Genomic DNA, 25,183 nt, shown 5'->3' on the forward strand with positions numbered 1-25,183 from the left:
ATGCGATAGAACCGCCCCACCGACAGGTTTGACCGATGCGTACAAAATTCACCACATTCATTATTGACCCCGGGATGAACAATAATGTCCATTATGACTGTCAGTTCCCAATCCTTTTGCAGGCTTTATCGTTTTGGATCCTTTTAACACATGCACGAAACACAACTACATCCGGTCGGCCTATTTTACGGCAGTTTGTGCCCTATTTAAAAGATTGAAACCATATAGATATGGTGGTTTTTCTTTTGTCTTTTCTTTTTTAAATTAACATTTAAAAACACCACAAAAACAGTCACATATTTACATGTGTACTATTAAAATATTGAACAAATGCCGTAAGGTCAGTTTACATTAAGATATCACGCCCCAGGAGCTCTGTCGTAAAGATTGCGACTGAAGTAAGTGACGTAGTCTACGCGCTAGGGATGTGACGATTCACTCGACTCCCGATACAATTCGATTCACGATACTGGGTTCACGATACGATTCTCTCACGATTTATTTTACAAAATGGGACTGTAGACAAATTTTTATAAAATACTGTACTATTTTCATTTTATATTTCATTGTCAAAAGAATCGATGATAAACTATTCAAAACAATGCAATTTAACTAAAAATAAATCTTGAATGAAATAAATAAAGGAATAATAGAAATGAAAATGAAGCCTATTAATTTAAATTCTGGTTCTATAATAAACAATGCAAAACTGCATAATAGTTCTTTTTCTTTTTAAAAGTGCAACTGAAAATGTATTTTGTGCCTTAACAATTGGACTTTAAAAAAAAAAAACGTGATTACACTGATTTACGTCATATTTGTTTGGACCAGCAGAGGGCGCTGGTAACACAGTGGTCGGTTGGCATGCAGATATCTTTCAGTGAAGAAGAGAAGCTATGCTAGCAGACGTGACTTTTACAGATATTCAAGTAATATTACAGATATTCTTTCGGTGCTAAAGGGGCAATAAATCATTTATTAACATATTTAAGAGTAGAAGGTGGCCAGAAAGAAAGTATTAGCAGACTCCGCCCGCCGCCTACACTTGTGGATAGCGCCCTCTGCTGGTTAAAAAAAGGACTGCGATTCAATTTTCAGAAAATCAATATCAACCGTGATACATATGAATCGATTTTTAACTGCCTTACGATTAATCGTTACATCCCTACTTCGCGCGTACGTTAAAAGGATCTGAAACGATCAGGCCTACGAATGGATTGGGCACTGACAATGACTGTGTTCAAAACCAAACAGGAAGTCAGCCATCTTGGGTCAAAGGTCAAAACCATTCATGAGACCTGGATGGTTTTTCAAAAATCCTAAGGTTTCTAAAACATTTAATTTATCAAACATTTGGTGCCTTCAAGACATTTGTCTCTGTTTACACTGAAGTCCTTTGTAACAGACAAAGTGGCAAATATTCACCTGAGCTGAATTCAGTTGCGAGAAGTTTTCAACTTTTTTTTTGTTCACTGTTCAGAACTATTGCGCTACTAACTGATAAAATGCCTTACCGAACAGATTAGGTTACAATTTAAAACCTGCATCGTTTTCCTCTCTACACTTGATTCATTAGGCCAGGCAACTCCGTCGGTGGCTCCACGGTCCATTTATCAGCAGGTGGGCCACGGTTTGGCTGCTCACTCCCATCCACAGCAAACAGTAAAACACACTCCAATCTCTTTCTTTCAGAGCCATCATTGGCAGCTCTAGCAGGTTGAGCTACAGTAGTTCTACTGGGGGATCGACCCCATGGCCAACCTGAACCTTTGATAGATGCTGACCTCTGCAGACTGAAGCTACTTTCACACATTTAGTCCTGGACTCAGGCCCAATGGGCTGAAAACAGCTGATTATTTTATCACCTTGATTTGGCTCAGTTTGCATTCATGGCATGTACTGTAACTCAGATCATACAGTGTGGATTTTAAAATGTCATGGCTGACAATGGAAATACATAAATATTCATAAAGAATAATATTTTCTAACTGTAGGGTGCAGAAATGTAACAAATTACTTTACTTTTTTTAAAACATACTCAAGTACAAGAAAATGACTGATTTAGAAATATACTAAGTATACAAGTACCCTTAAAAGCAACTTAATTACAGTAACGTGAGTACTTGTAATCCATTACTGTGACCTCTGCACGTGCTTGCCGCTGTTTAATGCTTTACGTCTGTTTACAACTCGTTTCTTAATGATTTATGGTGTGTTTTTTACTTTACATGCACTGCAGATGTCAGTCAGCCCACTGTGGGAGTTCTTAATTCCAGTGGAAACACGCCCAGTATGGCCAAAATTCTAGAGATCCCTTGTCTAATCCGTTCTGGACTTTGTGTTCTCACCAACCCATACTAAGCAGACTTTCAGTGCAAATGTTAAAAAAGCCTCCACAGTGTGCACTCTAAGAACACTGGCTCAGTTTTACAGACGCTCTGGTGCAGCATGGAAGCATTCCAGTTCCGTTCTGGGTCAAATCTGCTGTTGAAGTATTTCTTCATCAACTCTCAGCTCAGAACATTGACCATATTATCAAAATATCCCAATCATTAACATTGTTCACCTCTCCTAACATCATGATTGATGAGTGTGTGTGTGGTATTTTTTTCGTTGAGAAGAATAGAAATGAATAAGTGAGTGAAATCACCGTTCCTAAAGAAAGCAAAGACAGCATCTGAAAGACGTTCATCTTGTAGGCAAAGAAGGACACACACAGCCATCCAGGGTAGTTTAAGGTAAATAGTATAAAAGTATAATCTCTTACTTTAATCAGCTGTTAGTGGAGATGCAGACAGCAGTAGTGAATGTGTTGGTGCTAGTAGGGGTTCAGATGTTTGACCAATCCAGCTCTATGTGGAAGTTGTCTGTTGTTATGAAGCAGTCTTTTGTGAGGCTTTAAGTTTCCTAATAATGAGTTATAATGCATTGGCTGAACAACGTGTTGTTGTTTTCATATCTGACATTGTTAGATGGAGTTTTGATCAGGACATGGGTGAAGCTTCAATCCAAATACTTTCCCTCTAAAGACATTGTTCTCCTGTCAGTTCTCACATTTCAGTCTGTTTTTTCCATTTCTTTCATTAACGTGATTCTTTATCTGTATTCCAGTCTTTCCTGCCGGAATCCTTCAGCCCACTCTCTACAACCCAGAGTTTCCACAGTAAGTTGCCCAAACCCAGCCTCTGCATTTCCCTGCTCCTGTCTGCAGGTCCCTGATCAGATCAATTTAACTGTCCACCAAGAGCTCTAAAGTAGGACAGCGTAGACATGTGTTGGATTTCTCTCACCTGTTCTTATGAGGATTTACACCAAGATTTGGGGAATTACCTGTAATTTTTCTGTGTTGCACACAAGTAGCTCAGCCCCGCCCCTCAGGGTGTTGCAAATGCACATACTGTAGGAAGTGAGCACAGCATCATGCAAAGCAATGGGTTATTCAGGTTATTCAGAGGACCAAAGTTGTAAAAAGTTATGTCTCCTGCCTCCGTTGTTATTCCACGTTATTCCAGGATTTTTCTCGCATTGTGATGTCACAAAGTGGAAACTCCTCCTCCTGACAATCCTGGCTCCTCCTACCCTATAAGAACATGAGCTCCTCCCTCGCAAACTACCTCACAGGTAAAACAAGCACTGTCGTTTAATATAGAATATACATTATACTATAAAGTATAATGAATATTCTACATTTAACCCCTCACTGAGGAGCAGCCACGGAGTAGCGCCAGGGAGTAGTTCCATTTTTAGTAGCCGTTATATCGCCTTGTATCGATTTTGACATGATCTGACGTGTTTGTGCCTCAATGCGACGCAGCGGTTGGACAAAACAAATGATTATCACCTTAAATGCACTATTTCTGTGGGCAGTAGAGATGAGAAGAAGAAAGTGACTGAGCAGCTTAGTGAGATTTTTACTGTAATGTGCAGTTTTTTGGCTGAAAACAATAACAAGAGTGTATGGCTAGCAAAAGAAAATCTCTTTGGTGATCACTGATCTCCCTCGCAAGAGACAGGCACTAAGTCCACGTCTATAGACACGCCCACTCATACATATGCATGAAGGCCACCAAACAGCCTGTTTTTAGAAGCGTCATTAAAGGGACTTTTCAGAGGCTAAAACTCTGTAAAACAGACAAGTTTGGGAAATTAAAGCTCAAATACTATTTTGTTGGGGTTCTTAGAACAAATGGAGATGGGTGAAAAATAGTATAATACTGGATCTTTAATATTTGTACAGCATTTTTTTTCTAACATTTTTAGGTTTATCTTAGGTTTCATATACACATACTGTGCTGATGTTAACGCAAATTCATATTAAACAGCAAGCTAATTTTATTTTTGCATTTCTTGCGTTGCCGGCCCATCTTTGCCACATTTTAAGCAGTAGACTGTGATGTCGTAGACTCACTTTGTTTTCTTTGGAATGGAAAAATTTGTAACCTGTTCCTCAGCATCCTGACCCCACATCCTCGGACATTGTACGACCTCTCGGTGCATGGGCGTCAATTTAGGGGGGACGGGGAGATGTTTCCCCTCCTACTTTTTGTCAAGGGTAATTTTGTCCCAACCACACATGTGTGTAGACCATTTAACACTCTGTTATAAATGCACGATCACACATATATTTTATTTACAATGTATTTGGTAACACTAAGTTTATTTGTATTGGAAACATTTCTCAACCCTCCCCCCCCCCCCTCTTTTTTTATGTGAAGTGGTTCAGTTCATCTGATCTTCAGTTCTTCCATAGCCAAGGTGGGTCTGTTAGTGGTTCATGTGATGGAAAGGTTTCTGAAACATTCATTTTATATGTACTTTCTAAGATAGCTCACTTTGCTCTCCGTAGTAGCACATATTACTGAAGAAAATTCTGGATTTTTATTGTTGTTTTAGTTACTAATTAATGCAGGCAAATGTCAATCCGAATTTGAACTCCTAAAGCCTGAATACACAAAATATAGCCAAAAAATTCTCATTTTTTTGGAACTGAAATGTTGAACTTTCTAGTGAAATCTCAAAAACCAATACATTTTTAAAGAAATAGATTGTTTTGGAATATAGAGCAAATAATTAAATCTAAATTAATTTCATTGTATTTTCAGTGTACCCCCTACCAATTAATAATAGTCAAAAATATAATTAAAATGCATAGTTTTAAGTAAAACAGTATCCAAATGTTCCACTGGCCTGGGGACCCAAAAACCCTGGCAGCGCCCCTGGGTGGGATGGGAATCATTAAAGTGTTGGCCTAGCTCTCAAGAGGTCTTTATTCAATACATGGCAATCACATTAAACTTGAAATTGCTAATAGTAATTGTCTCCCCACACACACACACACACACACACACACACACACCTTTCAAAACAAAGTGATGCCCTTGCCTCAGTGTGGGCTGTGGTCTTCCAAGCTGGAGCGTTTCACGTCAGAGAGTGTCTCTCAGCAGTGATGGGAGGGAATGAAGCGTGTCTGCATTATGTGTGAGTCAGCACTTTGATTAGGTTTCTTTCATGTGGCAGTGGTGGGCCAATCAGGACTGGTCTGAGGCCCGTATGGAGGTTTTACAATTAACTGGCTTTTTTTTCCAATAGGGGACATTGGGGACATATACGTCCCCTAATGGTAAAGGCCCCTGGGTGTCCTAGTTCCCAGCAAACCAATACACACACGCACAAAGATTTACACAAAAATAAATGTGAGATTCTTAAAGTTGCAGATTATATAGCCACAATTATCTGATGTGTGTGTGTGTGTAACCTCCAACAACCTTGTTCTCTCTCTTTTACACACACACACACACACATAACACACACATACAAGCTCCACCATCATCTAGAGTATAATGAAGCTTCAATCAGGCAGTTAGTTTAGCGAGCCACTGCGTCCAGAGTGAGCCAGTGTATTGACTTGCTGTCAGAAAGTCATTTTCCGACGTAGCCATGTGTAGAGCTCAGAGTCCATCCTCTCATCTCTCTCTATATCTGCCCTGAGGCAGCGACAGGGTTTTAGGTTGGCTTGAAAGGTCAAGGACAGGAAGTGACCCCCACACTAGAATCAAAGAGAAGGTTGGCACCGTTGCGTGCAAGCTGTGATGCTCAACATCATTAAGTAATGTGGAAGTAGTCTCTTTTTGTTGTTGCAACTTGGGAAATGTTGATCTGTGTTGGTATTGTTGCTGAAAGTCTTAGAGCAGAATTTTGCCTTAATTGTGAAATTGATGTTTTCCAATCAATGTGAACAAGAAAAGCTCAGCATTACTCTGATTTTTATTCAATACCCATCTCAGCATGATAATGAAATTGGATCTTCATTGCAGCTTGTTGTTTTATTTCACCTAGCTTAGCTGAACAGAATTCCCGACTAACAAATTACAATTTTGAAAGGTTCCGTCACCCAACCAGAAGGTTTTCCTCTTGGTTTTAAATAGCTTCAGGAAAGCAAATGGAAACAGTAACGTGGGAAACAGAATTGGCAAATATCAGGTCAAGTAAAACACTCATAAGTTAAAATAATGTCACAGCTTAGGAAAATGCATGTCCTCAAAATGTACAAGACAAGGCAGTTTGACAAGGACTGCACTGTAATGGACAGACGCCGTAGTAGGGACAGCATCTCTAAGGGCACATTCACACTGGTTTAGTCCTGGACTCGAGTCCAATGGGTGGACGAGAGGTGATCATTTTATCATTTTGGTTTGGTTTGCATTCAGAGAGCAGCTTCTGATCTGCTCCACACATGAGCTATCAACTTAACTATGTTCCTGTAGTAGTGACTGCTCTAGGCAGAGAAACAGAACCCTGAAGAAGAGGCTCTCATCTATGAGTCAAAGCCAGAGTGCTCAGAAACTTCTGTCCTCTCCATTTGTTCTTTTAAAACATTCAACAATGGAACTGTGTTTTTGGTGGTTTTAAAGCCTTGTTTTGCACTGTCGCTGGCTCTGCGATGTTGCCGTGCTCTCTACGTCATCGCCAATACTTCCTGTGTTTGATCTGCTCTGAGAGCAGTTGTGTTCACGGCGCTCCTAATCGCTCTAGACTTTGATTGGAAACGGTCCGAGACCAACAGAAACAATCGCTCTAGGATTCGTCTGTTTGATCCGCTCTAGACTTTGTTAGCGTGTTCACATCGCACAAATAAAGAGCGACCCTAAGATCCTAGAGCGTTTTAACTGCTCTAGAATCCATTAGTGTGAATGCACCCTAAAACTGCAGATCTTTGTGGTTTCCTAGACTGCAGGGGTCGGGATCTAATGTGATCCAAGGAAGGAAAAGCCTCAACCAGAAGCAGATTCAGGGACACCAATAGGTTAAAAATGTATGTTTCATTACAATCGAAAGGTTTGTTATTGTTATGCTGACTCTCTCTACCTTTTATTGTTGTTCTTTTTCTATCAGCAAAGAAAGTGTCTATGGTGTGAACCATAAACAGTCTATGGATGTCATGATGAATATATACTGTATTAGCTGTGTGTGCTTCTAGTTTCTGACAGGCAGGAATTGTCAGTCTGGCAGTGGCACTTTAAGTTTTTGCACATTAAAAAGACAAAGAAATTGTAATAGATTAATAATTGTTAAGTAAATTATTAATTTTCTGGGGTTTTTTTTTTTTTTAAGTATTCTATCGTATTGATCATGTGAACCCAACCCAATATCTTGTATTGTATCATCCCATCTTTATTATTGAACAAACCTACAGAGCATTGGACAAAGCATTAGGCCGACCGTGGATCAGGTGGTAGAGGGTCGTCTTCTGATTGAGAGGTTGGGGGTTCGATCCCACTACCTGACTATGTGTCGAAGTGTCCTTGGGCAAGACACTGAACCCTAAGTTGCTCCCAGTGGTCGACTAGCGCCTTGCATGGCAGTCCTGTCCCACTGGTGTGTGAATGTGAGAGTGATTGGGTGAATGAGCTGATATGTAAAGCGCTTTGAGACTGTTTCAGTGTGGGGATAAAGCACTATATAAAATCAAGTCCATTTACCATTCCATTTACAAAAAACAGAGCAGTTAATAGATCAAAATCAGGTTATCATTGAGTAATGTTCACATTTTCAGACTAAAATATTTTTTTGATTATACATCTCCAACCATAACCACAGAAAAGTGTTTAAACTAAAAGGATGACGTTCAGTGCCTTTAGATAACATTTTGTTCTGTTCTGGTGCTTCCAGGTCTTTAAACTACGGAGGGATTGGAGCCATCATTGGACATGAGTTGACGCACGGATACGATGACTGGGGTGAGAATGAAAAACATTTTTTTTTTTTTTTTTTCCAAGTACTTTAAAACTAACATCAAACACATCGTCACCATTTTAAGTTTTGTCTCTTAAAACATCGCTACAACCTCCCGGATTTTCTTTTTGGTTTTATTGTTTTATCTTAATATATGTTTATGAATGTTAAACCACAATCTGTAACTTTGGGTTCCAGTCAAAAGCGCTGCCCTCAATCATAAATGACTTTTACTGATAAGTAACGAGCCTGTATGAGCTGAAATCTAGCTATAACTCGTCATACCAGGAGTCTGCAACCTTAAAGGGCCCGTGTTACGCTAAATCAACTTTTCTGTGTTTTAAACATCATAAAGGTCTATTAGGGCTTCATTCACATGCTCAAAGTGTTTTTTTCATTCTTTTAGTTAGAGGGTGATTTACTCCTTTCTTACTGCAGGCTGAGCACAAACACCTCGCTCCAATTTGATGACAAATTTGAGCTGGAGAAGCCGCGCCTCCAGGAAGCTCAGCCCCCCACTCTCTGTCTCATGTTTATAAAGCAGCATGAGCTCGGCTACGGAGTGGGTGGGAGAAGGGGGGGCCGTCCTCTGGCCCTACGTCACCGTGAGGAGAGGAGGAAGTCAGTGTCCCGTTTATAGACACGCCCACTCATGAATATGCATGAGTAGGCCGCCTGTTTTCCAAAACTCTAGAAAACAGGCGATTTTGGGAAAATAAGCCTCAAATACTATGTTTTTGGGAAGCGCGAGAGCCACAAAAATACACAAATTGTAAAAATTCAACAAAATACAAACAAACTATACAAATTGACTTCCATAGCACACACACAAATACACAGATGGGTTCCAAAAATGCATGACTGACAACAAAAACATGCACAAAAAAATGACATAAATACAAAAAAATAAGAGTGTAAGAAAAAACTGATTTCGCAATACATTGCAATATTTCATCGGGCGATTGTCATATCGAGCCAAAAAATGTCCAAATCCAATATTTTAATCATGTTTTTTAGCCAAAAAACTATTTACTTGCGCTTACATATACATAGCAGTGAACGCACCATCAGACCTTGTTAAACTACCTCACTCCTCAATGCATTTTAGCTGGAAGTTGATAGCACTTTATTTTAATAAAACATACTGAGCATTTTTATAGATTTATGATTCATTTTTTTTCAAGAATTCAAAAGTTTAACAGAACCAGAATCTGTTTTAGAAGCTAAAATTATTTTTTTTTTGAAAAATGTCATTTGACAGTTTGATGAACATACCACAGTTGTTTTTTTTATATTTGTAGCCTACTTGAATTACAGTTAGTTACCATTTACTTGTTCTGTGTTAAAGCCAAAGTGTTTCCACGCACTGGACCCAAAGGTGGTTCCATCAAGTTCTCGCTCGGCGGCTTCTCGGTTGTGTTTGTTGTCTGCTAGCGTGCCGCGTGACGTCACAGACAGCCAACAGTTAGCCGTGACGTCTTTAGTATTAAAAGAGCTTTAATAAACATATTCATATAAAGTCCGCCGTGCATAAATCCAATGAGTTATTGTCTTGTATCGATACAATCGATTGATTACCCTTTAAAACAATTTAAGATTGATTAAGGTCATCCGGAACTCACTAAACATCCGACGTCTACGGACCTCCAGATCACGTTCATAATGCATCGGTCGGTCTGGACCACATCTGCACGTCTATATGACGTTCAAAATAGGTCGGCATCTGAACGTCTTGACCACGACGTCATCTGGACCTTGATATGACGTTCAACGTTTGAAGCAATTTTACATATGAAATTTAAACAACCTTGCAATTCCACACTCAGTCACAGACACATGCGTGTGTATGTGCTTCTGTTTATTAAAAATCATTATTCAGTATTATCCACAGTCACTAAGTATATATTCAGGTCTACTTCATCAACGTTTTTTTAAGAAATAATTAATGTTGAGCTCCCATTGAGCAAGTTAACGTTGAAACAACGTTGAGAAGACGTCTTTTTCGGACGTCATCGGGTCAACGAATGCACACACAACAAGAACGTCAAAATTGCATATAAACATTACAATACCCCCAAAATGAACGGTATTGTATGCTCTTACAGTGCAAAACAGTTATTAAAATGTATTTTAATGCTGTATTTTGTCATACAAACAGACAATTAATTTGGCAAACGTTTCAAATAACTGACAATGTACCTTTGAAAAATGATGTGGATAGAAAAGATTAATAACTGGCTTTATTCAACGATTCAAGGAAGAGTGCTTGAGAGCATAAGGTCTAGGGATCGAACCCACCATGGGCCACTTTTATCAGTCTTTTGGGATGTCTAGAATACGTCGTTTTCGGACATCCAGACGAAAAAGGTGTTGTAAAAACTCATCATTCTGCACCCGCCAAAGACTTCTTCTCAACTCCAGGCCATCACATCATTTCAACGTCGGTCTGCTCAGTGGGAAGGCCAGCTTGCTGAACACAGATTGATGTACGGGCTATTCAACGCACCGCTCTATTGGCCACATTCTTATAATTTGGCAATTTTCAAAGAAAATTAACGTAAAGGTCCCTCTGTGACATATGCTGCACCCTATTGGCTGATGAGAGTACCCTTCAAACGACTCGACCAATCAGGACAGACAGGTAGGCGGTTGCTGTACTCCTGTTAACGGACGTTTCCGTGTATTCTGATCAGTGTCCATCTCCACATGAAGTCTTCTCCTCGCTGCCCCGTGTCTGCATATCAGTCCATTTACAGCTTTTTACTGGAACCAGACGATACACCTCTCCGTCCATCCACACATAGAATGTACCGTCACATTGGCCACACCCTCAACTTTAAAGGAAAAAAAAATGTCCTATACGCCGCAAATTACAGTAGTTGTATCATAGGAAAATAAATCGATTCATTGATCTAATGGATGACACCCTTAGTTAGAATCCACGTGTGCGTGCATTGCAGACTCCTGGTTCTATTAAGCTGTGACGACCACAGAACTAGAGCTTTTAAATGCAGGGCAGTTATTTTGACTGAGAGAGAAAGTTGCAGGTTGTGTTCTTTCCATGCTAACACTCATCCTCCCCCTGCCCTTTCGCCCCCTCATCTTAGTGATGCAATGGTTCATGTCCCTAGGGGGCCAGTACGATCGCCACGGCAACCTCAAACAGTGGTGGACCGAGGACTCCTACAGAAAGTTCCAGAAAAAGGCAGAGTGCATAGTGAAGCTGTACGACAACTTCACCGTGTACAACCAGAGAGTGGGTTTACACACACACACACACACATCTTTGCATTAAAAATTGACAAGAGTGTGATTCAGATATATGGGTTCATGGTTGGTCTACACTGTGATTAGGTTTATATTGAAAGCCATACATCAGTGAGACAGTATCTATCTCTAACATGTTGGACTGTGATTGATAGACTGAATGGTGTAATCAATACGTCTTCGGATGTATGTGAGACGTGGAACATTTTGCACATTTATAACGACTAGTTTGCTGTAGGCCAGGGGTCACCACCAGGTTGCCCACATGTATGGGCTGAGATTTGGGCCACTAGAAACTGAGTTTGAATAGTCGGCATTGAATTTGAAAGTAACAACTTGAAATTGAACTTATTGTTTTGAAACTGATTTAGTAACTTGAAATTGTATTTTTCCTGTTGAAATTAATCTTAGTACATTCCAAAAATCAATGATTCAATTTCACTACATGAAGACACACTTGTAGTCTGCGAGGTTGAGTAATCAATCACTGATTCATGGATTTCCTGTTTACGTCGACAAAAACTCCTTCACGGCCGTTGAGGGTGTGACCATATAGCCCTGAAAAAACTTCAGACTCATAATTTATTCTTTTAATTTGAATTTTTAACCTTTTTCCTATCAAGATGCTGATTAGACAGCATGATTAATGCACAGCTGTGCCTCAGGGTGGCCACAATAAAAGGCCACCCTGAAATGTGCAGTTTTGCCTTATGGGGGGGGGTCAGAAAACCAGTCGGTGTCTGGTGTGACCACCATTTGCCTCACGCAGTGCAACACATCTCCTTGGCATAGAGTTGATCAGGTTGTTGATTGTGGCCTGTGGAATGTTGGTCCAGTCCTCTTCAATGGGTGTGTGAAGTTGCTGGATATTTTTTCAACTCTAAATATGACTGCAATCACGTGACATACTGTAGGCACCAGGAGTGTTGATTTTCATTTACACAATGATTTATGTTTTCTCTATAATTTTCACTTTCTCCTTCGGGCCCAATTGGATGCTCCAAAGGGCCGGATTTGGCCCGCGGGGCATGAGTTTGACACATGTGGTCTATTCTCACACACAAACATACACGCGCACACGTAAATCACACAAACACTGGCCCGCACACACAAACACGCGCAAACAAACACTTGTGCGGAGCCGACAAACGCGCTCTCAAACATCTGTGCACAGTGCGCACACACACTAGCATCAGGCTAGTTAGCAGAGAGGCTAACGATACATTTTGAACTCCTTTATTCACAAATGTCTGAGAACTCTCCACCTCCGCTCTGCATCCAACTTGTTCTGCCGACCAAACAACAGACATGGCTCCTCCTCTATTTGACACAAGTTCTTCTGTGTCATCATGTTCTACGAGTTCTGCAGCTTCAGAGCTTTCTTAGCCATTTACACCGTAACCATGGTAACCACAGCGCTACTGTTTACCTTCGCAGTGCAACATTGAAAAGGCTCCGGTCTGACGCAGCGCAGCGTTCCGAACGTTGTGTAATCAATATACTGGTACAGCGGTATATGAAAAATGTATATCATAACAAAAATATATACCGGTATTTGGTATGAACTGGTATACTGCCCGCCCCTATAATGATAATAAATATACAGATATATTTGAGTCCTGATTGGGAGATAACGTCCGATTCTGATCGAGTCTGAAACCACGTGATCGGGCCCAATTTCTGATCACGTGATCCTTAATGTCCGGTGAATATGCTGGCCATTCAAGGAATTGTGTACAGATCCTTGCAACATGGAGCCGTGCATTATCATGCTGCAACATGAGGTGATAGTCGTGGATAAATGGCACAATGATGGGCCTCAGGATCTCGTCACGGTATCTCTGTGCATTCAAAATGCCATCATTGTCTATAACATGCGCCTGCCCATACCCTAACCCCACCGCCACCATGGGCCACTCCATCCACAATGTTGACATCAGCAAACCGCTCACCAACACGATGCCACACGCTGTCAGCCATCGGCCCTGAACAGTGAAAATCGGGACTCATGAGAGAACACCTCTCTAACGTGCCAGACACCATCGAATGTGAGCATTTTCCCACTTAAGTCAGTTATGATAACAAATTGCAGTCAGGTCGAGACCCCGATGAGGACGAAGAACATGTAGATGAGCTTCCCTGAGACGGTTTCTGCAGCTGTCTGGGTGGCTGGTCTCAGACAATGATGGAGGTGATGTGGATGTGGAGGTCCTGGGCTGGTGTGGTTACACGTGGTCTGCGGTTGGATGTACTGCCAAATTCTCCGAAACACCTTTGGAGATGGCTTATGTTATGGTAGAGAAATGAAGATTCAATTCACGTGCAACATCTCTGGTGGACATTCCTACAGTCAGCATGCTAATTACACGCTTCCTCAGAACTGGCAACATCTGTGGCATTGTGCTGTGTGATTAAACTGGACATTTTTGTGAGCGGCCTTTTATTGTGGCCACCCTGAGGCACACCTGTGCAATAATCATGCTGTCTAATCAGCATCCTGATAAGCCACACCTGTGAGGTGGAGAAGTTCTCACTAACACACATTTAGACACATTTGTGAACAATATCTGTGTTTATAGAAAATGTTTTAGAACTTTGAGTTCAGCTCGTGAAAAATGAGAGCAAAAACAAAAGTGTTGCATTTTTATTCTTGTTCAGTGTATAATTGTATGTCCATCTCACATGGGATCGCCTTATTCAAATTCACCTTATTTATTCATTTGCAATTTTTAGTTTTTTTTATTTTCCTTTAATGTACCCCCTTTTGTTTTGTTTTTTGCTTTTGAAGAAGTTAGAAGTTGAGTTTATTTTCCTCATCGAGAGTTTTTATTTTTGAACATTTTTAATAAAAAAACAAATATATATTGCTCAACCTCGTGGACCATAAGTGTGTCTCTGTGTAGTGAAATGAAATTGCTGCAGTGAATCTGAATTTAAGAAGCAGAAATATATTGAATTTTTGGAAAGTACTAATGTGATTTTTTTCAACAGGAAAATATACACATTAAAGTTACTAATTCAGTTTCAAAACGGTAAATTAAATTTCAAGTTGTTACTTTCAAATCTCAGCCCACACATGGACCATGTGAGGGGCCCTCAGGGGCTCTAGTCACCAATGAACTCCATCTTTCCAGGAGTTAAACACAAATATAAATACATACAGTATGACAGATGTAGTTTGTACTTAATACAGTTAAATAATGCTGCAGGTGATACAGTTTTAGTAATAAATTACCATCTTTAATAATTCATTTTCACTGAAACATTTAAATGTTTTAAGTGTTTCAGATCTGGTGTGTGGGTTTGTTATTTATCATATAAAATATGACACAATTGTTACATTTTACAAATGTTGTGTTACGCGATTAGTTAAAAGTTGTTTGTTCGTAGCAGTAAAATAAGAAGATTAAAATGTTCTGTTAAATGTAATGAAAATGAAACATATAAATTAGGAGAAATAAAGTGTTGCATGTTGAAAATGAAAAATGTTATTATTATCTTAGCCTTCGATTAAATTTAGTAATTAACTGGTAGCCTTTTGGACTATTCAGAACCTATGAAGGAGCTCATACTGTAGTTTTAGAAAGGCTAGTGATCCCTGATTTAAGCTAACACAGGTGCAATACAACAGTTTCACCTTTAACAAGTATTGCTTCACATTCTGCACTAAGGTCAAATATTTTACAAATTAATGAAAATGTCTTTAATCACATCTCAGGGAACACGTTCCTTCTAAAGACAGTAAATCCACCACTTTCTGAAAGTTAAGTAGTTGCTTTTTAAAGCCAATATAGTTCATTACAGTAATTTTATTCACACATGACAGAATCATTAAAAATGACACTTTCTGTTGACAAAATCGTCACACGTGAGGAAAATCCAAGTGAAAGATTGATTTAAAAGTGACCAAATAGCAGTGGATTTAATTAAAAAGGTTATTTATTTAATGATTATTTACTGTTGTTATAGTTTTGATTTCTAGGAGGATTTTTTTTTCATATTGTTTCAATGATTGAGAGATTTTAAGAAGGTTTATATTATATATATTATATTATATAAGCACAGTTATAATGTATAATTCAGGTGATTGACTGGAGTCGCCACTGATTTTAGATTTTTTTACGTCTTTGCCATAAAAAGAGATTTAAAGAAAAAAAAACCTTATTCACAATAACAACCTTTTTATTTATTATGTTGCAGTTTGCGTTACAAGCAAGATTCAAGAAAACGTTGAGTATGATAAGGTCCATCTAAGTGTCCTCTTTTTTTGGAAATTAAAATATGGTCACCCTAACTAAGGTTTAAAAGACATTAAAGGGTTTTTTCCCCCATGCTGACGGACACAACAAACCTTCCCACAATATGTATTGATGCACCATCATAGATCCTAGGTCCCCCAGGGGTACGCAAATTGTCATAAGGGTACATGAATGAAAAATGTAGATTGGAAACTGGAATATAAATTGACCAGCAGTCAGGAGCCTTAATGCATTACCACAAATTACACATTAGTCAATGTAAGAGTAACCATGGTGACTGAGAAACAATCTCCTCAAAAAGGCTGAAATATGACGAGGGGCTACATTGCTTTATCAATTTACATTCCTTACAGATTATTATTATTTTTTAAATATTATATGTTATTCCTCAACAGGATAGATACAATTCAGAGACACATGTTACTGTAGGGCTACATTACATCAGCGGTTCCCAACCTTTTTTTGGGTTTTGACCCCATTTTATTATCACAAATTATCGGCGTCTCCAGAGACTTTTTTTTTTCTTTCTAGAATTAGTATTTGATGTTTTGTTGTTGCCAGAATTAGTGCACAAAGATGTGCCATCTTTTAACTAGTGAAAGTGAAAGAATAGAATACAGTTAAATTACCACCGCCAAGTGCGAAGCGCAGAGCGGAAAGTTATGTTTTACTTTACTTTTACTTCTGTTTTAGCAAGATAACTGGAAAAGTTATGAACAGATTTGGACGAAATTTTCAGGGAAATTGATAAATGAGAAAAGAAATTTGTGATACAATGTTGGTGATGTTCTGGATTACCAAAGAAAATATATATATATTTATGTGTATATATATATATATATCTCCCCCATTGATGTTGACAGGTTGTCATGGTAACACAGCTCATTGTTGACAGGCAGTCATGGTGATCCTGAGTTTACCGGAGCGTGTTAGCTGAGCTTGAGCTGTTTGACGGAGGTCTGCGTTCTCCGAGTGCTTTTCTAGTTTAAGATGGTTTTGTGTGATGTTATAATTTGAAAAAGAATAATCATTAAAACATTTTTTTAACCAGTATTTTTTTAATTATTGTACATTACTAGACATTTCAGGGGACCTCATTTGAATTCCACGCGACCCCACATGGGGTCACGACCCCAAGGTTGAAAAACTCTGCATTACATTATTAAGTGTGCAGCAGCAGGGGGTACATGGCCTCAGGTTAACTGTTTGGAGGGGTACGGGACTGTAAAAAGTTTTTGAACCACTGTCCTAGATGAGCTGCACTACCTGAGCCACATAGTGGGTCATGAACACAGCCTCATGCTCCCTCTAGTGGTGAGAACACTGCATGGCAAAATGCAAAAGAAATCCAGTAATATGTGTCTGCAGCACTGACAGGGCTGATGTTCACAGCACTTATCATAGACAGCACCACCTGTATTTTCAGTTTAAATGATCAACTTACGTAGTTATTAAAGGATGATTTCACTCAAAATATACTTAAAATTTTCTTTCAGGGCCAGGTTTTAGTTTAAAGTGTATACTGTAACAGAGGATGGAAAACGGAGCGTGTTATTTTCTCTGTTGATAGAAGCTTGCATACACTTAGTTTAAGCTTTACCATGATCATACAAATACAAATGTGTGCAAAAAATGCTTCTCCATCACATGATGACTTTAGCAGTAATGTGTGTGTGTGTTGTTTTTGTCGGTAGTTATGCATTTATTTGTTATTGAAATATCATACCCAGTGTTCTCCCAGCATCAACTTGCTGAATAAGAGAAACTCTTGCATTTCTTCTTTGCTGTTGCAAGATAAAGATTATATCCTGAAATCAGTAAAAAAAAAAAAAAAATATCTCACTGTCTTTAAAAAGTGTTATAAACGTGCGGCCGTAGAGGAAGTGTTTACAGCCCTGTCAGTGCAGCCACTAAGGATGAGGACAGACACCTACACATACATTCCTGTATAGGACGTTTCTTCCTAATTGTCTCTCATTTCAGTCTGTTGTCTGTTCTTACAAATTTTATTTAAGTATTATATCAATTTTTCCATTGATTAATCAAATGATTGGATAAAATATACTTTTTCTTTATTTAAGCTAAATTATAAATATACAACAGAAAATACATCACCTACATTTATGTACATAAAATCATAATAATAATAATACATAATTGAAAATCAGCCTTGCTTCCTAACTGGACAATTTGATTTCCAAGAAATATAAGTAACTGAAATTAGAGTTGTTTAAGTGTTCCCTTTATCATTTTTGAGCAGTGTATATTAATAATCCACATTATTACACTTCAATTACATGAAATAAACCACCTTTGCACAGTGTTTGCACATGTGTTGTCATTGAAAATATAGTATGTTTTTCATTTGTATTATCACAACAGGAGGTAAATGTAAACGTTATGACTTCAGTACAGTGTGTGTTTAATAGGATATTATAACTCCATAATTAGGAAGGTGTAGCCCTGGGACGGAGATGGACAGACTTTCATTCACTGTAAAAAGAAAAAAAAAGTAGAAGTGGCATATGAACGACTGATGAATTCAATTATCTCAGAATAAATGTTTCTGTATTATGCTGTTTGTACAAATGTTACAAAAATAAAAGCTTACAGGGTATGGGGTTTGCAGGTTCTCCTTGTGCCTCAGTCTATGGGGTGCCTAATGTAAAAACTCATGTTTTATATAATTTTTAAGAATGTGTACACTTGAAAAATAAATCTAAATGTAAATCAAGTTGTAAAATTTAAATCTAAATGTTAAATCTAAATATTAAATGTAAATCTAAATGTTATATGTGAATCTAAATGTTAATTTCATATCTAAATTGAAATCTTGAATTGAAATGTTAAATCTAACCCACAATGTTAAATCTAACCCACAATGTTAAATCTAAATCTAAATGTTAAATATAAATTCTAAATGTAAAATGTATATTTAAATCTAAACTAATTTAAGTTTGTAAAATATGTTAACATTTAGCTTTACACTTGGCAACCAATTTAACATTTAGATTCAGATTTAACATTTGAATTTAACTTTTAAATTCAGATTTAACATTTACTTTTTTAATTTATTTTTCATGTGTAAACATTTTTAACGTTGATGTAGAACATGCTGTTTGATATGAATGTATCTAAAATGGGGGGAAAAAAATACCTAAATGTTCAAAATATGTCGGCTATGAAACAGTGACAGTTTTTACATTTAACACTGCAGATCGGTGTGTTAGGTTAATATGTCATACCAAATACAGTATGTTTAACTTTTTTAAATAGTTTTTTTTATTAATCTAAAAGTATCTGTAGGTGGGATTAATGTTCATGTTTCTTTGGCCTTCATTGACTAATACTTTCCAAATACAGAGCTCTGGTATAAAAAAACTCAAACTCACTGTAACTCCTGGAAACTCACTAAATACGATAAACACACTATACTGTACTATGTATATATATATATATATGTTTAAGAGATCATTCACAGACAGTCACAGAGCTGCTTGGTCCTGTGTTTCCAGGTGAATGGTCGACTGACTCTGGGGGAGAACATCGCAGACATGGGGGGGCTGAAGCTGTCGTACACTGTAAGTGATTCATGATGACATCATAGTTCAAACACTGAAAACACAACAATTAACATTAAGTTGATGGGCATTAATATTTGAAGAACCTGCACATGCTTTTTTTATTTTACCATGTCTTCATATGTCATCAGAATTTAACACCACATGTAGTGTAATTAACAGTTATGCATTTTTTTTTTATTTCTTAATTGTGAATGTTTGTCAAACCTATACAATGTTGAAGGTTATAAAGTGTCTAATATTTTCTCTATTTCAGAATTGAGCAGGAACGTGTCTTATTATAATATTTCTGTTAATTAATATCTTCCACTATATACAGTAACAGGGGTATCTGCCTTTCGCGAGTTGCGTCTGTCAATCACTCAGAAAGGATGAAGATGTCAAATAATAGAGAACACAGTTATTCTTTTTTGTTTTTTTTTGTTTACATGACGTCCACCGAGAAGGTAATATTTTCACAAGTGTTTATTTATTTGACTGTTTGTCTGTTAGCTGGATTATATGAAAAGTAACCAAAGACAGACCTTACGCCATGGAAGAGTCCATTAAGAAACTTAAAAATAACCATATCTCAGCATTATTCACATTTGAAAAATGTATATATCTCAGTTTGTAACTGACTGATTTTTATAAAGTTTGGTAACACTTTAGTTTAGGGAACATCTACTAACCATTAGTTAGTTGATTATAAGCATTAGTAACATATTGGCTCTTAATTTGTAATTATTAAGTACTTATTAATGCCTTATTATACACTTAGTGGCAATCTCGCAGTTCAAAGAGGGTTAGGGTTTGGGTTAACCTTAATCCTAACCCTAATCCTAACCTTAATCCTAACCCTAATCCTAACCCTAGCATGTTAAGATTGTAATTCATCTACAACAACTTCCTTACTTGGTACCAAGAAGTAATAATTCTGAGGTTATTGAGGGAAAACTCTTAGTTAATGGTTTACTGGTTGTATATTAAGGCCATGCAGAATAAGGCATTAATAAGTATTTAATAATGACTCATTAAGAGTCAAGGTTTTTGCCTTTTTTTACCTCTTCTTCTTACCCATTGTTGTTGTTATCCCATTTCTCATCTAAATAAAGGGCGCCGCCCTGGTGGCAAACTGCAGTTCTCCTGCTCCTGTACTCCATGTTATGTGTTTTTGTCTTTTCATCTTTTCTTGGATGGGATGAAACTGAAATGTAATTTTGTTGCTCTATTGCTTTGTAACATGTGCAATGACAAATAAATAAACTCAACATTGCAGGATTATAAGTTATTTTAAAGGAGCATAGGGTAGGATTTAGAAAAATAATAAAAATTATGATTTCCTGTGTATGTGGTGTGTTCTTATCACTGTGTTCTCCATGTGTTCCTCAGGCGTATCAGAAGTGGGTGAGAGAACATGGCCCAGAGAGGCCTCTCCCCGGCCTCAAATACACTCATGAGCAGCTGCTCTTCATCGCCTTCGCACAGGTATACAATGCATTTACATATTCAAACTACTGCCATGCATCAGCACAGACAGAAGTTATCAGTGTGATCCTCACTGTAGTGAGAGGAAACCGTCATTATTAGAGGAATAGAAATACAGCGTAGAATAGACGTGGACCACTGACCCTTGCTCTAATGTTGTATTGCACCTCAAAGTAAATGCATAAAATACAAAATCACAAATAAAATACACTAGACAAAAAAAACAAAACACAAAATGACTCCCAAAAACCCACAAAACAACAACAAAAATACACAAAATGATAAAAAAGAAAAAAAGATAATAATAATAATACACAGAAAACGTCAACAAATACACAGAAAATAATCTCCTTGGAAAACTAAACCAAGTCATTTGTAGCCACTACTAGATATCACCTACTGTAAGCGTGAGCCAAACTACAGTCATAACAACAACAACAAGTATGATCTTTGTGTTTTTAACCAGCTAACAGCAGATCATGCATTTAGATAAGGCATTGTCAAACATGCTGTTATGTTACAATTATGGCTGGGACTTTAACGCTTTATTTGCGATTAATTAATTACAGAAAAATAATGCAGTTGTCAGCCTTTTTTTGCACTTATGAACAGTACGGATCCATTCTCGTTTACAAGTTCTCGGTATACCATAATACTGATGCACAGACTACAACACAAGAAACGGGATAAGCTGAGAAGAAGTCGTTGCTGTGCTTTGTGTACATTAATTTTTAGTTTTTAAAACAACACCCGATGGAAAAGAAAAGCCCAGTTGTGTGAAAATTGAATTGTGTGAAATGGAAAACGAACTCCTTTATCCATTTTCTCCATTACCAATTGGTCAAAGTACATGACCCGGAAGTGTACTCTCATCCGATGCTAACGGCTATGCTAACGGCAGTTTGGCATGACAAGATCGCTGCTTCCAACCGTGCATCAGAAACGTGTCCGTTTTGCTTTAGCTAGTGTTGGACACAGAACCTCCTCACGGACATTTCGGAGGATTTAGAGACTCCTAAGTGTTGCAAAGCTAAAGATATTGCGGAATGTGTAACGCTTCACTTCCGGGTCACGTACTTTGGCAAATCGGTAATGGAGAAAACAAACAAAGGTGTTCGTTTTCCATTTTTCGTTTTCTGTACCGAAGCAGAAGAGCTTGAATTTGAAAAACAAGGCGTTTTCCGTTTTTTCATTTTGGTTTTGGAAACAAATATCAAATAAAAAGTGTTTTTTTTTTGTTTTTCATGTTTTTGTTACATAATGAAAAACAAATGAATGAATGATACACGGATTCACACAGACACATTGAATTTGTTTCAGACGTGTATTGATTGAGATTGCTCCTTTATTGGATTGTTATTACTGTATAAAACTAATATTCATTCACTGTGGAATCCAACGACAGCTTTGTTCTCACAAAACGCTTTGTTTCGTTCATGTTTATTGTTGAAAAAGTAAAAAGTAGCTTTAATATCAGTGTGGTTAAAATAATCAGTCACTGTTATGGTGTTCCTGTTTAGAACTGGTGCATGAAGAGGAGATCCCAGTCCATCTACCTTCAGCTGCTAACGGACAAACACGCACCAGAGCACTACAGGTAAACACACACACACACACTAAAAATGATCTCGTAGTATGTTTTCCACCTCACACTCATGGCAGAGGTGTAATTTGTGTGTCGATGATGTTTTGTTAAGGAGTTATTGATGCTAGAAGTCCAAATCTGTGAATATCTGCCAACTTTACCAAGGTGGGGTGGACAAAACGAGGTGCAGCACTTCTCTAAAAAGCCCCCTTGCAGCCTTTGTCTGCAACTTTTGCCCATTTGCTCGGAATTGTTTGAAACAGAAGAGGTGTGAGAACATGAGTTTGAGCTGGAGCTGAGTACAACAATTAAAAATAAATGCACAGTGTCTGCTTGTCTTTACCTCTTCTGTCTCCAGCAATAGAAATGACTACAAAGATAGCGCCCGGGTTTTTCATATATATACAAACTTTTTCTTATATATATTCAGACTTTATCTAAACTCAATTACAATTCAGTTATGATTACAAAAGCAAAAATTACATTTATAATGAATGAATTAATGATCTATTACGTGTTTACACTTATAACTGACCCCAACCCAGCATCCCATTGTAGGTTTGTGTGTCCAAACTACACTTAGTGCCAATAAACTTAAATGTCTAAATTACAATCATGGCATGAACTCTAACAGCTCTGTAGTTTTTCTCCTGCTCAGGGATAATCTATAATATTGATAATATTGATGTAAATGTTTTCTATATCTTTCTCTCTTTCCTCCCCTCACAGAGTGATCGGCAGTGTTTCTCAGTTCGATGAGTTTTCCAGAGTTTTCCACTGTCCGAAAGGCTCCCCAATGAACCCTGTGGATAAATGCTCTGTTTGGTGATTTCTGGTTGGTCCAGAACAGGAAGTGCATCATGCTTATGTTCAGAACAGTGTATTACACCTGCATTTATCTCATATTTTATATTCACGCTGTATATTCCCTTTTTTTAAACCATCGTCTGTGCCAGTCCATCAAAAGAAAAAGTCACATGAACAGCAGTTGTGTTAAATTCAATGACATCTATTTTTCTAAGTTCATATTTATTCGATAAATCATCTATTTTTGTATTTAGATTATATCTCATGTGTGTAACGTGTGGGAGCTGCATGCCTCTCCATTTATTCCTCAGCTTTTCAACATCAAACACAACAGCCTGGCAGAGATGTCAAAACATGTTCACTTCTGGAAGAAAGCATCAGAATTTGTACATGGAAGGGTTTTAAGTATGCTGGATCCATTTTTAATGGGATCCATACTGGCAAACCAACACTTCCCACTCAAAATCAAGAAATCCAAGATGGCGCCATCCGTGTTGCCAATTCGGACATTTTCTCACATAACTTGGTTCTCTTTGACATAGAAGCTTGATCTCAGTGGTGAAATAAAGGTTTTCAGGGTCAAGGAATTCAATAATATATCTTAAAATACTATACAGTGTACTCAGAGCAAAATCCAAGATGGCCATGGTATTGCGAAATTAAATCTTACTATAACTTTGGTTCTGTTAGACATAGAAACATGATCTCTGTGGCAAAATGTAGGTTTTTGGGGACAAGGATTGTCATAAAATAGCATAAAATACTGTAAATATCACCCAGAGCAAGATTGAAGATGGCCACCAAAGCACTTTACACATAAAAAAGGTAAAATTACGATTTCTTTGCATCCACAACTGAGTAACTGTACAAAGATGCCTTTTAAAGGGTGAACAATTTGATTGAAATCACCATCAAAACAAAAATTAATATAACCATTTTCATTTATTTCTCAGGAAGATTATATCCAGTTCGCGCCAGTGCTGTTGAGTGTAGGGGCCTTAATTTCATATGCTTTTTCGTTTGTGGAACAGCGGACCCTCCTAAACCCTGAACATTGGTTCCCGAAAGCTTAATCTACAAATTCAAAACAATAAATGTAATTTAAAGTGTAATTTATAAAAAACAAAACAAAAACGTGACTGAGACCCAGCTATTGTCAGAAGCATGATAAAAATGGCCTCTACAGCCTAAAATAGTCCTGCTAAAAAAAATTATAATAAAATATAGTTGTTTTTTTTAGCAATAATACTGTTAGTTTGTGTGAATTTATTCAAATAATAGCTTAAAAATAGAAATAGAAACATTTCCTGATTATTTTTAAATTCATTGTTAAATCTTTCTGAGTACCCACTGCAATGTGCTCCTGTACCCCTAGGGGTACACATACCCCTGTTTGGGAACCACTGCCCTACGGAGGGACATTGCCCCTACACTGGGTTTTCAGCAGTGTAGGGGGGTTTTTCTATTGGTTTTTTCCCTTTTTTAATCGGTACCATCATAATAAATTTTGAACACTTGGACACAAATCTGGACACAAACCTCATTTAAATTTGAAAAGTGTGTCTTGGAATTAGTTTTTTGAATAAAATGTTATTTCTTGTCTATAGAGTGTCTGAGTATTTATTAGTGGAGGACCTATACCAAGCATGGCTAACTCTAACTACATTCATCATCACCTTTACCATTTCAACAAATAACCTTTGGCTTTACGTCACTAAAGTGAGCCCTCAGAGAGTTATACCTTTTTAAATTGTTCGTTCCAGTGGCATTCGCTCACGCACCACGCGATCCCTCTATGCTGTGAAAAATTCCTGGTGAGAACCCTGATTCTACAAATGTTCATGCTTTCTTGCAGAAGTCTTAGCCTAATGTTGCTACATACAGTATCTGCCAGGCTACAAACACTCTGAGGTACAGTATGTTTAGTTTGAACCATTGGAGATCAGAGTGACACCTGTAGCATCCCTGTCTCCACTGATGGACTG

At 37.8% G+C, this 25,183-nt stretch overlaps 1 protein-coding gene across 2 annotated transcripts in view; it reads left to right on the forward strand.

Annotated features, from left to right (window-relative positions):
• The window catches only part of ecel1 (endothelin converting enzyme-like 1), a 103,100-nt gene extending 78,611 nt beyond the window's left edge, over positions 1-24,489 (forward strand). For both annotated transcript variants that reach the window (XM_028465746.1, XM_028465747.1), the window contains 7 exons: positions 3,112-3,163; positions 8,170-8,237; positions 11,364-11,488; positions 19,274-19,339; positions 20,711-20,806; positions 22,327-22,403; positions 23,121-24,489. In XM_028465746.1, the coding sequence (XP_028321547.1) occupies positions 3,112-3,163; positions 8,170-8,237; positions 11,364-11,488; positions 19,274-19,339; positions 20,711-20,806; positions 22,327-22,403; positions 23,121-23,220 (584 nt within the window). In that variant the 3' untranslated portion in view covers positions 23,221-24,489. The remainder of the gene's footprint in view (positions 1-3,111; positions 3,164-8,169; positions 8,238-11,363; positions 11,489-19,273; positions 19,340-20,710; positions 20,807-22,326; positions 22,404-23,120) is intronic.
• The last annotated feature ends 694 nt before the right edge of the window (positions 24,490-25,183 follow it).

The sequence above is a fragment of the Gouania willdenowi genome, chromosome 13 (genome assembly GCF_900634775.1).
Source record: "Gouania willdenowi chromosome 13, fGouWil2.1, whole genome shotgun sequence".
Lineage (NCBI taxonomy): Eukaryota > Metazoa > Chordata > Actinopteri > Blenniiformes > Gobiesocidae > Gouania > Gouania willdenowi.